General features: G+C 42.2%; 1 protein-coding gene across 6 annotated transcripts in view; it reads right to left on the reverse strand.

The window, feature by feature from the left end:
* Positions 1-5715: 5715 nt before the first annotated feature.
* The window catches only part of RASGEF1A (RasGEF domain family member 1A), a 224869-nt gene continuing 215742 nt past the window's right edge, over positions 5716-14842 (reverse strand). For all 6 annotated transcript variants that reach the window (XM_079975711.1, XM_079975708.1, XM_079975712.1 and 3 more), the window contains exons 9-13: positions 14210-14289; positions 12560-12751; positions 11502-11625; positions 11139-11211; positions 5716-10085 (exon numbers count right to left, since the gene is read on the reverse strand). In XM_079975711.1, coding sequence (XP_079831837.1) covers positions 10061-10085; positions 11139-11211; positions 11502-11625; positions 12560-12751; positions 14210-14289 — 494 coding nt within the window. In that variant the 3' untranslated portion in view covers positions 5716-10060. The remainder of the gene's footprint in view (positions 10086-11138; positions 11212-11501; positions 11626-12559; positions 12752-14209; positions 14290-14842) is intronic.

Raw genomic sequence — 14842 nt, forward strand, 5'->3', positions numbered from 1 at the left:
GAACAAATGATGTTAGTAAAATAATGGAGGAGGTGGCTTTTCAGCATAGAAACTGCACTGAGAATCTTGGGCAGTAAGCCCAAATTGAAAATTCTACAATAGGGGCAGGGGTCCCTGCAGGAGAAAACATCCAGGCCCTGTTATTGTCTCTGTATGTCTTCCTTGCAGCTAATAGTTTGGGAGCCACGGGGGAGGGGGTTCTTGCACTGATGAATTGATGTGGGGCTAATGTATGCACCTAACTTTTTTTTCAGGAAAAAAGAAAAACATTGGGAGAGCCAACTGCAGAACTCCCACATAACTTGCTGTTTGATCCCTTTGACAAGGATCCATATTTAGGCTCATGTATGGGATTTGCAATAGCCTGGTGGGATTTGACTTTTGCTTTGCTGACCCCCCACCCCCACCCCTCACCCTCATGCTGTGTCATAAACTGCTTTTGAAACTTCCCTTCCTTTACTGTGCAGCATTTAGCAAGAGGGAAGTTGAGAATAACAAGTGTAAAATATCCCAGGGCACCCAAACTGATTCCACAGTTAATCTGGATTTAACCAGTTGTCTACAGTCAGAATATCTGTCCCAGGCCACTTTGTAGGTCCTGTGAAGTTGGCCATATTCACAAGCTTATTATTCTGCTTACCAAAGTAAGGGAAATTTAAAGAATATATTGTATTTTTGGGAATAATATTTTATTCCACTTAGGGGTTTTTTGGATTTTCTTTTTTTATCTGTTTTAAAACTGTTATTTCTGTGGTGGAGTGGATTTTATTTACACATTTGCACACCACCCAGAATAGTTTTAATGAAGGGTGTCTAAGTAATAACTTCACAAAGACTAATTATAGGGTTGAGGACATAGCAGCCTACATAATACATCAGTTTGATCTTGACTGTTCAGCAGTTCTCAGAGTCCAGCATTGAATGTGTAGCGCAAACCTGATTATCGTGGAGAGCTTTTTGTGTCAGCTACCAAAGGCCCGCAATCTGCTTCCATGGAAGTAAAATTGTAATGCTTGACCTTGTATTTGCTGTGCATTTTTTTGGGTGTTGCTCATACCTGTCCTTTTGGTTTCACAGCTGGATATGTTGTGAATTGTTAATCTCCTATGAGAGAGAGTAGGATTCCTAAGTGAATTCAGTTTCCTTTAACAAATGCAACTCCAAGCAAACACTCTTTAAAAAAAGCTTTTCCTAGGGAAGAACTCTTATCACCCATGCTGTGTTTTATTGTGGGATTAATTACAGCTTTTATGAGAAGGCGTCTTGACCTGTCTCTACTCACTGAGAAATAGAACAAGACCCTGTTTGTTCAGTGTTAATCAAAAGTAAATTGCATGGTATGCAAGGATCAAACTGTCTCATTTCTGTCACTGTTCATCAGCAAATAAATGCCCAGTGTTTAAATTCCCCTTTCTTTTTGTCAAATTGTGAAGCATCAACACAGCCTGTCTGGTTTGTTCTGACGTACCTGGTAAGACAATTGAAAGCATATATTCACATCTCTTTCTATAAGTGGGAAACAATGACTTCCCAGAGAAGACAGTATAGAGGAGTTGGTCAAAGCTGTAGTATCCTAAATAGGGTCATTCTACAGATTTAGTTGGCCAGATTGAATCTGCTCCTTTTATTTTCACTCCACTTTTTAGGGCAAAGAGTTCTGTGAATAAGTCCTCCTGGACCATGAATAACTGAGGGTGATTTTGCTTAAGTGAACTAGATTCCTATTCTGACTCCTAGACAAAGAAACGGCTGTTCAGCGGAGCTGTCTAGAAACTAGCAAATTTACTGAAATACACAAGAGCGCAACTTGCAGTCATGGTCTAGTTATCAGAGTGCTCTCATAAGGAAGGAACCAACAGAGTTGCTTTCTTTTTCCCAGGGAAGAAACATTTTAAAGGAAAAGGAAAGTAGCAATTTGATTAGGTTACTATAGGCTGTCCCAAAGAAGAGAGCTGTAGAGGGAAGTGAGAGGTGATATTATGACAAGTCAGAAAGAGGCTACATGTTGGCAGGGGGGAAGGATGGGGGTTGCAGCCGTGGAAGTTGGCAGGAGATACTGTTATACCATTCCTTTCTTGAGTTTTGTCTGAAACACAAGGAGGGGCAGCAAAGCTGCTTACCATCAGGTTAAATCAAAATAGAAGGAGCAGGACACTTTCTGCAGCCTTGGAAAGACTTTATGAGGTAGATGCCAAGATTGCCCAAACCCAGGAAGTAAGGAATCTTGTTTGGACTAAGCAGCAACAAAAATCCAACCTGAGTCCACCACCAACCAGACCTTGCAAAAATAATAAGCTGCCGCTACTCCCTGTTGTCCCCTAGCCTGGCTTAGGAGTTCCCCCAGACCTTACTGGATGTCCCTGCAGATAATTCATACTTCTAGAGTAGGGATTCCCACATTTGGGTTTTCAGCTGTTGTTGGACTACAACTCCCATCATCTCTAGCTAGCAGGACCCAATGGTCAGGGATGATGGGAATTGTTGTCCCAAAACATCTGGAGTCCCAAGTTTAGGAAACCCTGTTCTAGAGCAGTGTTTCCCAACCTTGTGCCTCCAGCTGTTTTTGAACTACAACTCCCATCATCCCTGACTAGCAAGACCAGTGGCAAGGGATGATGGGAATTGTAGTCCAAAAACAGCTGGAGGCACAAGGTTGGGAAACACTGTTCTAGAGAATGACCTAAGAACTGCATCAGAATTTCCCAACCAACTAGAAGCTCAGCTAACACTTAACTTTCCAGGACTTCAGTAAGTGCATTCTCACAGACCCACAATTGCTGTTAATCAAGCAGGCAGCCAGATTGACTTTGAGCTCACAGCCATCACTAAAGAACACAGGTGCACTCAATCCATGATCTCATCCTTATTAGTAAGAGCTTCCTTTCTCACCAGAACTCACTTATCTGGTTACTGAGAAGCCTATAGAAACAAAAGTTTGGTGAAGGCCTAAGCAGAAGAAAGGCTTTTCTGACAGCAGAGACCACTAGATGTGGAAGTACAGAAAAAGAGCACTCAAAGCCAGGTTTCCAGAGTCAATCAGACTGCTTATCCCAGAAATGCCTCTTCTTGAATCACCATTGCCTGAAACAGGTAGGCAACCTTTTCTCTGCTGAGGGCTGCATCCTATTGAGGGTAATCTGGTGGGGGAACACCCCTTCTCCCTGCCTTTCGCCCTCTTTGCCACCCACAAAATTAGGACATGGGTCACAGGCTACCTATCCTGACCCAAAAGTTCAGGGATTCAGAGGTATAAGACAAGTACCATCACAGGAGCCAGCCAGACCAAGGTCCTGTTTGCATGGCCATTCCCCAGAATGAACACTTGAAAAATTAACTGGTGTATAAGGCTGCAGTCCTGGGGCCACTTACCTGAGAGTAAGCCCAACTGAATTCGATAGGACTGACTTCTGAGTAGATACAGCTCAGATTATGCCCCATGGGACCAAGCAGAAATGCTTTTGCAAAAGTTACTTTAAGTATTCATATTATTGTATATGTAGGCAGGCAAGCTACTACTTTTTTGTGGGCTAGTCTCTTTTGTAGATTAATTAATTAGTGATTTATTGGCATACTACATTTCTGCCCTGCAGGTGTGTTCACTGAAGAACTCTGATTCTGCGTTTGATGGAGTCACCTGCAAGGTTTGTGGCTAGTTTTCTTAGCTTGCTATGTGGTAGGTGTTCTCAAATACATGTTCATTGCATTTGCACAATATTTTAGTTGCACACTTAAAAGCCAACAACTAAGGTTAAACACATTCCGTATGAAGAGGTTCTGTCACTAAGCCAAAGTCTCTGGCACACTTTTGTGTCCTGAGCCTAATTCCTTATTGGAAATGACTGGATCTTTCCCCAGTGACTGTTGGCTTCCCAAAATTCTAGTAGGGGCAAAGAAGGCTGGCACATGTGCTCTGACTTATTGCTGCACAATCTGCCATGCATATAAAAGACACCCCTTTGTGCTATATACAAACTATTCTCCCTCTTGTAAGGGAGAGGTTTCCCTTGTCATTGACTTGTCCTATAGCAGAACTCACCTGGCACTCAGTCACCTCCTGCTTGCAGGGGGTTGACTAGCTTAGATGATCCTTCTGGTCTTTTCCAACTGTATGATTCTATGACTCTTGACTATGGAATCCTGGGGGGTCAAATAGAAACAGTGTTGCTAGGCAACCAACTGCCAAAGACAGAAGAGGGCAGGTTCCTTTCAACAGTAATCTTGTCCTCACAAAATAAAGGGATACTTGTAGTTTCCTTTGTGAAGAGCCTAGGTAAGTCCGCTCACCTTCCTGGGTGGGTGATGCTGCGGCCAGGCCCCAAACTGTGCAAGTGATCTGACCAATGGCTGACCAAATCACACGGCTATTGGCCAATGCCAGCAACCCTTGTTTGGGTGTTCCCCTGGGAGCAGGCCCAACCAGCCAATGGGGACACTCCCAGGGACTGTTAAATTGCAACCTGCCCAGCAGTCGTTCCTGCCTTTTTGTCGGAGTGTCTTCCTGCATTGAGCCACATCGTAGGGCAAACAAGGTGCCTAAATTTAAAAATGTCCATTTGGGGACTCTGTTGCCTTTAATTTGTGTTGCTGGGGGGGCAACAGGAGTTGCCCATTTGTGTATAAGCGACAACATTTTGTGGCCCATTATAAACGCCCCTTCACACTTCACTTGGGCTCTTCTCTGTCAGAAATCCTGTCCACCGCAGCCTTGTATTACCATCTTCTGGTGCTCTTTTATTTTGGTACGTTTTATACTGATGATTTTTAGAGTCTATTTTCTATTTATACCATCCCCTGCTTATTTCAACAATAATCAGTTTAGAAATAAGCCTAAATAAATAGAGGGACCCCAGCTTGTAAGGTAATTCTAAATCTTTAATTTTGTTGGCCTTCAGCCATAGATTTCTATGTTGGGTTATAACCAACTTTGTTTGACTGTGTTGGAAGGAAAGTTTGCTTTCCTAATGCTTCTCGGGACCTATTTTTGATACCTAGTGTACAGTTACTATATAGGGGATTTGGATGATGTAGGGCAGAGCTGAGGGACCTGTATCACTCTAGATATTGTTGAACTGACAACTATAACCACCAGCCCTAATCAGCATGGCCAGCGGTCAGGAATGATGGGAGTTGTAGTCCAACAATATCTGGAGGGTCACAGGTCCCCATCCAGGTTGTGTCCTGATTTTCATGTGGGGCAGTGGAGGGTATGGAAGTGGCTATTGGTAAAACATTAGCATTATATCATGACCCCATCACACCAGGACAGAAACTGAAATGTCTCCTTAGCTAGGATGTTTGTTGACATAGTCTGCAGGCTAAGAGTACTGTTTTGTTAGGCTAGCTTTAAAAAATAATAATAAATAAAGGAGACACTTAAGTGCTTAAAGGCTGAATGGATGTTAGTAATCGTTACAACAATCTTATAAGGTTGGCCAGTATTATCTTTGTCAGAGGCTGGGATTGGGTGTGTGCTGAGGGTAAGAGGCTTGTCTCTTTCCCAGATTGATGTTTGAACTGGAAACTTCTGCTAACACTCTTGTTCACGATGCTGTGATGCTATGTCAGTCCTCTTTTGGTTCAACCCTGTGGGTTTCCCCTAGAATCTCTTAATTCGCCTCATCCAATCAGCTTGCTGCTTTACTCATTGAAAAATGGCCTGGGAACCTCTGAATTCCTACTTTTCGGGAGCAGAAAAAGTGACAACGATTCATGCTGCCTGGTTGAAGCAATTCTGATTTTATTAATGCAAGCACATCTAGTCAAACACAGAATATCCTGCTTTATGGTACAGCTTTATATGTAGCAATTCAGCTCAGAATAACAAAAACACAGATGGCGAAGGAATGTATCAAACCAAAGGAAAAGAATATAATAATAATAATAATAATAATAGAAAGCCATATAGAAATGGCACTTTTTCAAGTATATATACTAGGACCAATTGACCACTGGAGTGCACATTCATGTAAAAGCTTTTTCTGTCTTCTTAAATATGTATACACAAAGTGTCCCAGAACTGCATTTCAAATATATATCTCTGAAATTTAAAGCATCCTTTTGTAAATTTCAAATACATTAACAAAGCTGATATACAATCCCTTTCATAGTGTTTGACAATGTTGCTAGCTAGGACATCTCCAAAAGTGCAAAAAACCCACTGTAATAATACAGTATAAATATTCTCTTACCTCTAGGGCTGAAGATCAATACTTCAGCATTGGGGGGTGGGGGGGATAGCAGCAGGTCACAAATAATCAAAGCCACTAATTCTGTCTCTGTCTTTGTGGGACCATCTTTCTGTTAATACATAATATTCTGTTTCCTCTTTTGATGTGTATAAATCTGTTCCATTGCTTCTGTTTAGTTAATTTGTTTTGCCTTATTCGCTGAACAATTTTTGTGGTGGCAGTGAAATGCTTTGGCAAATCATATTTGTTTTTTCAATAAAACTGAGTTTTCTTCCCAGAGAAACATGTATTAACTTGAAAACGGGTAGGGTGGAATAGTAAGATCTTTTCACACATTTATGTTTTTAGGTGTTGCAAATATGGTATATTAATTGGCCCACTATGGGTTCTTAATTTAATTGTTCTCGAGAAAGTAGTAGGTACATGATAATATATAATTATCACTTAATTAAAACAAGTATTTTTAATCCAGTGCTTGGTGTTTGTTTTTTGTCTAATTGAAAAATTAATTAGGAAAAAGCTGGATAGTAACAAGATTTTTAAGCAACTGAGAAACCTGAAGCCTAATGATTCTTATCAGTGAATTAGCCACATACTCAAGAACAATTAAAAATAAGTTAAATTAGGCTAGCTTAATTGGTTTTGGAATATGCTCCTAAACTTGGTCTGTAGGGATTTTTTCCAAATGGGGTGGTTTTGCTCTTATGGGCTGGTTCGCATATGGATGTTCGGCACTTGAAAAGTGAAACATCAAATCATGATTTTGCATGTAAGTGAGCACCTCAAATGCAATACTCTTCTATTGGAGTCAATTCACACATTCAGCTGCCGCCTGAGTAATCAAGTGATGTGGCTCGTGTGTGAGGACAGCTTGAAGTCTTTCAAAGGAGCAGGGAAAATAGTGTAGCTCTGAGAAATGAAAATATCAAAATAGCATGATAGGAGATTTATAATGAGTAGGAAACGTTTCCTCAAAGCAATATAATAAATTAAGAAGGGAGGCATTGCAATGCTTATAAATTTGAAATGTGCCTTGCACAGCTGTGATTGCACCAGAATGTGGTGGATTGTCTAGACAACCTCTTACAAGTTCCACTGTCACCAATAATTATACAACAAGCTCCATCATCCCAGGAGGAGTTAGGTATCAAAAGGTGACTTCACATTACATATATTGGGTTGTCTCCAGCATCAGTCTGAGTAGACCCACTGAAATTGATGGAGCCAAATTAGTCATATCCATTGATTTCAGTGGCCCTACTCTGAGCATGACTGTATATATTATAAACAGTTATAACTACAAAAGTTACTTAATTGGGTAAATTGCTCTTACATGTTATCATAAGGTCAGGGGACATGAACTAATATCGATAGTCAATTGGCCTACCAATAGGAGCAATGCATGGCAGCAGCAAACTGTTCTCAAATTCACTGCAGGATGTTTTAACCCAGGAATAACCAATGTGGTCCTCTAAAAGTTGCTCCCATTATCCCTGATCATTGGTTTTGTCAGCTGAGGCTGCTGGGAGGTGCAATATACCAACTTCCAGAGGACACCACACTGGCTACCAATGGCTTTAATATTTTACCTGATCTTTGAGCTCACCTTAACTTAGCAAAGCCTTTTTATAAAGTCCACCTTGAACCTTGTGTTGCAATACTCTGGTTGACCTCCTCCGACTAATTTAAGGATTTGTTAGTCAGAGGCTGGTTTGTAAAAGACAACACATCATTGGCAGTTAATCTTTTGCTGAGACTGTGAGAACTGTACTCTCCCTCTCTTAAAATCCCTGATAAACAAAGACACAAATGTAAACTAAAGACTTCTTGGGTCTAGTAAAGGAGGGGTAGGGGAGGAGGAAAGATGAAGGAGGATCTAGCAATTATCCTATTTTACCTTGTCAAACCTTGTAACAAAAATAAGTTCTGCTGCACCATTATTGTAGGTATACTCTAGTTCATGTGCCATATCTTCCAGTTTATTTACAAAGCTGTAGCTGGTTTTTTTTTATTATTAAAGACATCCATATTTTTATTTTGCTTGCTTCCAACCCGAGTTGCAGAAGAAGGTACGCTAAACATTTTCAGTACCTTGTAAGGCACTATTCTCTGATGTAAGAGGGGAGCAGCCATGCTGCTACAGTGGTTTTTAAGGCCAGACTAAAGGAGACAGTCTTTGTGCTGAACCGCAGAGGCTCCCGCACTGTTTCCTTGCAGTCGAGGGTCTATTTACACCAGGGCTGGGGGGAACCTTTTCGGCCTCGTGGGCCAGATCTTTCTCCGCCCTGCCCCCACCTCCATCGGCCAACACTGACAGGTGGGCGGGACTACCGGCCTGTCTGCCAATCATACCAAACTTTACAAAACTGGCAGAATTAAATGGTGAAGCTGGACCTGATCTGGACCGCTGCAGGTGGGGGGTGGATAGGCTTTTGTGTGCTCTCCAGAAAAACAAAAGAATTGGCTTGGATCCTAAGAGAGATTTACTTATGGAAGTTCATGGAAAGAAAGTTTCCCACCGTTCCCCCTGCCCTGCGGCAATCTTGGCCTCTTAAAAACAAAAGACACTTCTCTGGGTGATTGGGAGCCCTCCTAAATTATTTGGGATGGGTTGCAGGGAGCTTTTGGGAGAGGATGAGACAGGAAATTTTTAGTCCATGAACTTAAGTAAACTCCAAGTCCAATTTGGGAGGCTGCAGTAGCCCATCCCACATTATTCAGGAGGGAGCCCTGATCCTTCATAGAAGCAGGAACACTTGACTTCCATGAACTCCCTTACATTAGTGTATCTTATGATCCAAGGCACTGTATGTAGAAATCTAGCATATTGGGTAGAAAAATCTTCAAGGTATGTTTCTTTTATTTGAACATTCACACATGAAAGCAACACCACCCCTCTGTCTATAGCGGTACACTCTGAGCTTTACTGCTTGACTCTGTTGACTGTATAAATTGGCCCCAAGAGCACAATTTTCTAGTGCTCCACAAAGTAAATGAGGCCAGGAAAGCAGCATAAAGACAAAAAAAAAAGGAGGAACCCAGAACATTGAGAAGAAATTCCAGAAATGTAGCAGTGTAGAATCCATTGCAATAGAAGCAACAAAGAAACCTGTGGCATGTTGGAAACTCATAGATCTGTTGCGGTGTGAGCTTTCATAGGCAAAGTCCCACTTCACTAGATGGAAAAGGGGGGGGGGGGCAACAAGGTGTGGCTTGGAAGCTGCTTTTTGCCTTCTGTTTTCTGTGATGCAACAGGAGAAGCAAGCTCTTCAAAAATATCAGATGCCCAAAATGAGGGTTATAGTTCAACCAAGGGCTCTGTGCTTATACTGTCCTTAGTCAACCTGCACCTGTTCTGGGAAACGCGCTTGTCCCTCTTTAGGTCTGTGGAAGCCTTGCTGATTTCAAACGCATCAGCCCCACATGACAACATTTATTTTCAGGAAGCGTTGGGTGGATCAAGGCATAGCGGAAACCAAACCTGCAAAATGTTGAGCCCGTCTGAGACTGTGCGTGTGTTAGGTGGAAGAAACCGAACATGAAAATAAAGATCTGGATGTCATCACAATAAGACACCACCATAGATACCACTCCCTACAATCCATTTCATCTCTGAGAACAGGGCCCGGCCCTTGATTTTTCTTCTTCTTTTTATAGTTAAAAAACAAAATCCTTCATTTTTTTAAGTGCCTTAAGGTTGATGTGAAATATTTAGCACATTTTTTTTCTTCTGTAATTCATAAAAGGCATTGTATCTACAAAACAGACCCCAACCAGTGAGGCCTTCCTGTTTCAAATCACGTCTTTGAGGATTTAAAAACAATGTGTTTTTTTAGTGTATGCTTTAGAATCCAGAGCAGAAGTCCAAAATCTCAGGCTCTGTTGAGCAGAGTTGTCCTAAAAATGAAGAGATAAAAATGAAAAGATAACGTCAGCAAATCGTCTTAAATGTTGTCACCTTAAGTTACATTAAGAGAAACAGATGCAACTGTGAATATACTTGAGATCAGCTCAGATTACTGGCTGGTATTGATGTCAGCTATTGATGTCTGACTGCGCCATTAAGCTTGGCTTCAGATCTCCCAACTGTATAGCTTTCTCTGTTTCCTGTGTACTTAGTTTACCCCAGTATTCTCAATCATTTGATAATGACTTGCCAGTCCTCAACCATGTATTGAAAACTGACCACAGATCAGGTTTCTGGCCCTTGATATGGGAACTGGTATTCCCTGGTTGGTTTGTTTTTTATATTAAAAAAAAATATAGACTAATACTTGAGTTTAGTTACTACACCTACACTGTATCTCTCAACCAGAAAGTGATTTTGGATCCAGCCTTTGTCCAGCAAGGCCTTGACTGCTGTGCAATTCAGAGCTGTTCTACTGTGTTGGATTTAAATTTGCAGCAAAATGAAGTGAAAATAAGATTGCAGAATGTTGATGGGCTGTAGTGCCTCAGGCAACAGGTGGGAAATATCACTTCTCAATACTATCCAAGTTAAATATTAAAAACCCACACAAAACATCCTGCAAAAAGGAAACTAGTAGACCAGGGAGAAGTCCTTTGCTGGTTGTGTTGGCTTTCTATTTTTCAACAAAGGTGAGCAATGTACAATGTCATCCGCCCCCCATACTGTACAGTCATGTCTTGCATGGGGGGTTATGTTCCCCTGGGTGGTCTGGGTGTTTGGCTTTTAGTGTAGTCCTTCAAAGAAGAAATAGGCCAATAATTCTTGTGTGGCTTTGATTTTAATTTGAGCTAGAGGAGAATTAATGGCCTTCTAATTCTCGCCTCTCAATTGAGGAAAGCATCATGGAGTCCATGAGCATGGCGGCACCTCTTCTTTACCTAATGTGTAGCTCCCATTCCAAATTTCAGAAGGCTCAAAAGACCAGTAGCATAGGGTGCATTTCGCAGTATGAAAAAGAACCAAGTAGCTGGTTTCATTACCTGAGTGTCTTCCAGCTGTCTTTCTCCATATGATTTTCTGGACCTTCACTTTCAAATGATGCAATAAACAAAGCTGAGGGTTGGGAGGGTGGGGCAGAGAAGGATGGGAAGTCAGTCAGAACATGTAACAGGATTTTAATCACATAGGAACAAAGGAAGTGGAGGAGTTTGGATTTGATATCCCGCTTTATCACTACCCGAAGGAGTCTCAAAGTGGCTAACATTCTCCTTTCCCTTCCTCCCCCACAACAAACACTCTGTGAGGTGAGTGGGGCTGAGAGACTTCACTTTCACTGTTGAGCCTTTTGCACATGTCGTTTGTGGAAATGAGCAAATTTTGCGTGAGCTGCCGAAGAATCTTACCTTCTTCACTATAAATAGGTGCTGTGAGCAGGTAGCTCTGGATTTTCTTGTCCTTCTCAAAAGGACACTCCACCTGCTTCCATGTGATAAAGTCATGGATTTGCCTTGAAACTTCCCAGAACTTCTGTGTGTGAGATAAAATTATTCAAATCAGCATTTCATTATTGTTTATTTCATGCCACCTTCTGAACTTTGGTTAAGCCTGTAGTTCAACGGTTAGAGATGACAATCTGCAGCCCCCCCCCCGGGGGGGGGGAACAGGGCCATCAAAAGGCTTGTCAACTCTATGGGCTGCATTCAGTGCTACACAAAACAACTTTCTCTTCCTTTCCCCATGCACCCTTCCTTTCAGAAAGTACTCCAGAGTCCCCCAAACCTTCCAGAGCTGGTTTGAGGTATGTGCAGGAAGAGCCAAGGAGTTTGGTTGCAAAAGCACTAGGGCAGCCCTGGATGCATCCCTATGGATTTGCTGCCACCTCCGTTGGCACAGCTGCAATGGGCCTTTTCAAAGCTGCTGCAATCGTGCACATGGCAGCAGCCACCTCACTCCCTCCTCCCATGTAGAAGCACTAGATCATGCAACCAGCTCCTCTGTGCAGTCCTGGCATCACCAGCTTTGTGGCCGAGCAGGGATTTGAACCCAGGCCTCCCAGGTCCTGTTCTGGCACTCTAACCACTAGGTAAAATAGTTTCATCCCCTGCCCATTATGCAGCCAGCACTTCCATCTTCTACAGATGGGGACATAGGAGACAGAGGTTCAATGTTGTGATAGCAAGTAACCCATTTTTTTGTCAATGCCGAGATGCACTCACTTCAAATGCAATCCCCACCCCCTGCCCCTGATTGGTTAATTGCTCTAGCTTGAACGTGAGGCTGTGAGCAAGCTGTGACAAACCTATTCTGAAGGAACAGAATGCAAACAGATCGGTATAAAAATGGCCAAGTGGCAAGCCTCACTGACTACATATGGCATTCTGTTCTTTTGCTTGGATATTTTGTATGCCTGCAGTGCTCACTGTGCAACTGCTTCATTCACTGCCTGCAAAACAAGCTGTACCTTGAAGTTTATCTGTCCGTTGGGCAAGTGGTTGGTGTGTATTTTATGCAGAAAGTAGATATCTTTAATGAAGAGGTTGAAAACGGGGATGACTATTTTCTCCCTGCTGCTGTGTGCTGTCTGCGATCTCTGTGCTGCTCCTTGAAGGGCTGTTCGGTAATTGCAAAAGTTGCTGGATGGGTCCATGTGATGCTGTTCGGATCAAAAAGAGAATTTGTTAGAATTCCTCTGAGTACAAAGGCTTCCAAAATTTGCTTTATAGTGATCAGGATGGGGTAGTCTGATAATTACAAACATCCTCCCCACAGAACCTTCTTGAGACTGGAGGAAGTGCTATTTCATTCCTTTAGTCAGGTTGCATTCTGAGGAACCAAAGGAGTGTGGAGAGTTCTGTATGAAATGGGTGCTTGTCTATAAGCTGCATGGGCAGGTTTGGATTTGACCTGGGAGTTGTGATCCAGAGATTTTCAGGGTTGGTTCATACATCCATGTACATCACTTGATTACCTGACACCTGATGACCTACAGCTGCACATATGAACTCTGTCCACCGGAAAGTCTTGTGCTGGAGTGATGGGAAAGATATTGCCTATGATTTGTTGGGTGCACACATATAAGTCATCCGGCATTACTAAATATTGCCTTTGGAGAGAAACATTTGCTATTTTATTGTTTGAAAGTGGGGTGTGCTTCTTTCACCAACTGGTTTTTGTTGCAAGGGTCTACTTAGGTTCCAAGTGGCAGAATATTAGTGAAATTTCCAGTGATTCAGGACAAGCCCCCAACAATATCTTTCAAATATTCCAAACCATTTCGCCCTCCTTGCTTTCTCTCTTCCCCAGTTGTGCTTGTTTTCAAATGATTTAAAAATAACGAGAGGTTTGTGGCAGGAATTACTCTGGTTAAATGTTGATCATCACTCTCCACCAGATGGCAGACTTAAATTGGAGATGAATATACATCATGAAGGCAAAAGGAGAATCACTTGGGTTTAGACAGGGCTGATACCAGAAGGACTGAGGTGGGGGAGGGGGCACCGGCCACAATTAGGGATATTCCAGGTCCTTTCTCTGAAGGTTCAGCTCCCGTTATTTAGAAGGATCTTTTACTTATGGACTAAAGATGCACAGGCACTGTTCTGCCCAATTGCTCAGTAAGATGAACCAATGTATTCCTTCTCTGCAGTGTTCAGCCCAATGTGTGCAAAGCTGCAGATGTCTGATGAGCACTGGGGAACTTTTAAATATTATTTTCTACTGAAACTGAATTAAAGTTTGTGAAGAAATTCAATGGCTTTTGAGAGATCAGGCTATCTTAGCTGTTTCTTACTCAGCATCTTATAGTGTACCTTTTCAGCTTCATTCATACTATCTGGCAATTACTAAACACAGTTTTAAAGACTTTTTTAAAAGGAAGAAATACATGGCACATTTCTGGCAGTATGTGGCAAAGCATGAACCATTTATGGTGCTATAATGTTAGTATTATCAAAATGAATGGTTTGGATTTTCATATCATGCTTTAAAATCCATTTTTCTGGGCTGTTCTAGTAATGCATTGATGCAGATTTTTGCTGTTGTGAACCACTTGGGACACGTGGAAAAAGCAGCGTATAAATGATGATGATGATGGTGGTGGTGGTGCAATTACCTCTAAAACATCAAATTTGGCTGTTTTGACTTTGGACCAAGTTTTCTTTAGCCGGGCAACAGGACTCAAGTTCATACCCGCTAAAAACAGAAAGAAAAAAACAAATGGAGAATTTTCAGCAAATCATTGAAAACATCCCTGCATGTCTGTCAGGATGCTTCCTGCAGTATTGTTGGTGCTATGTTCTGCAAATCACTACTTCTGCAGGCAGTTGTGTCAAAGGAGGGTAGTGCAAATGTAACGAAGGGCTCTGGTAACCCCAGGTAAGAGATCAGAAACAGGCCATGGGATCGCTTACTCCTTCTCACTTGTTCCTCTCCTCTCCAGACTGCATCCCTCCTTAGCCACCCTTTCTATGGTTAAGCACTGCACTGGCACCAGCACTGACCCGGCATCCCACTTAACCAGGATTCTTAAGCCTCCTTCCCTGAAGAGGGAACATCTGTAAGTTGGGATTGCAGCTCTCTTAACTGGGGCTGCGCAACTCTTCCAGCCCATTTGCATGTTTAAAGTGCACTTCTGCAGTGGGTGAAAACCCCGATCTTCCAAGAGCCTAACTCACACAGGTAACCTCCATGAATACAGAAGGCTGCTGGCTGCAAAAGTGCACTTTAAAGCAAGGTGGGACTGGAT

The sequence above is a fragment of the Podarcis cretensis genome (assembly GCF_951804945.1).
Source record: "Podarcis cretensis genome assembly, chromosome: 5".
NCBI lineage: Eukaryota > Metazoa > Chordata > Lepidosauria > Squamata > Lacertidae > Podarcis > Podarcis cretensis.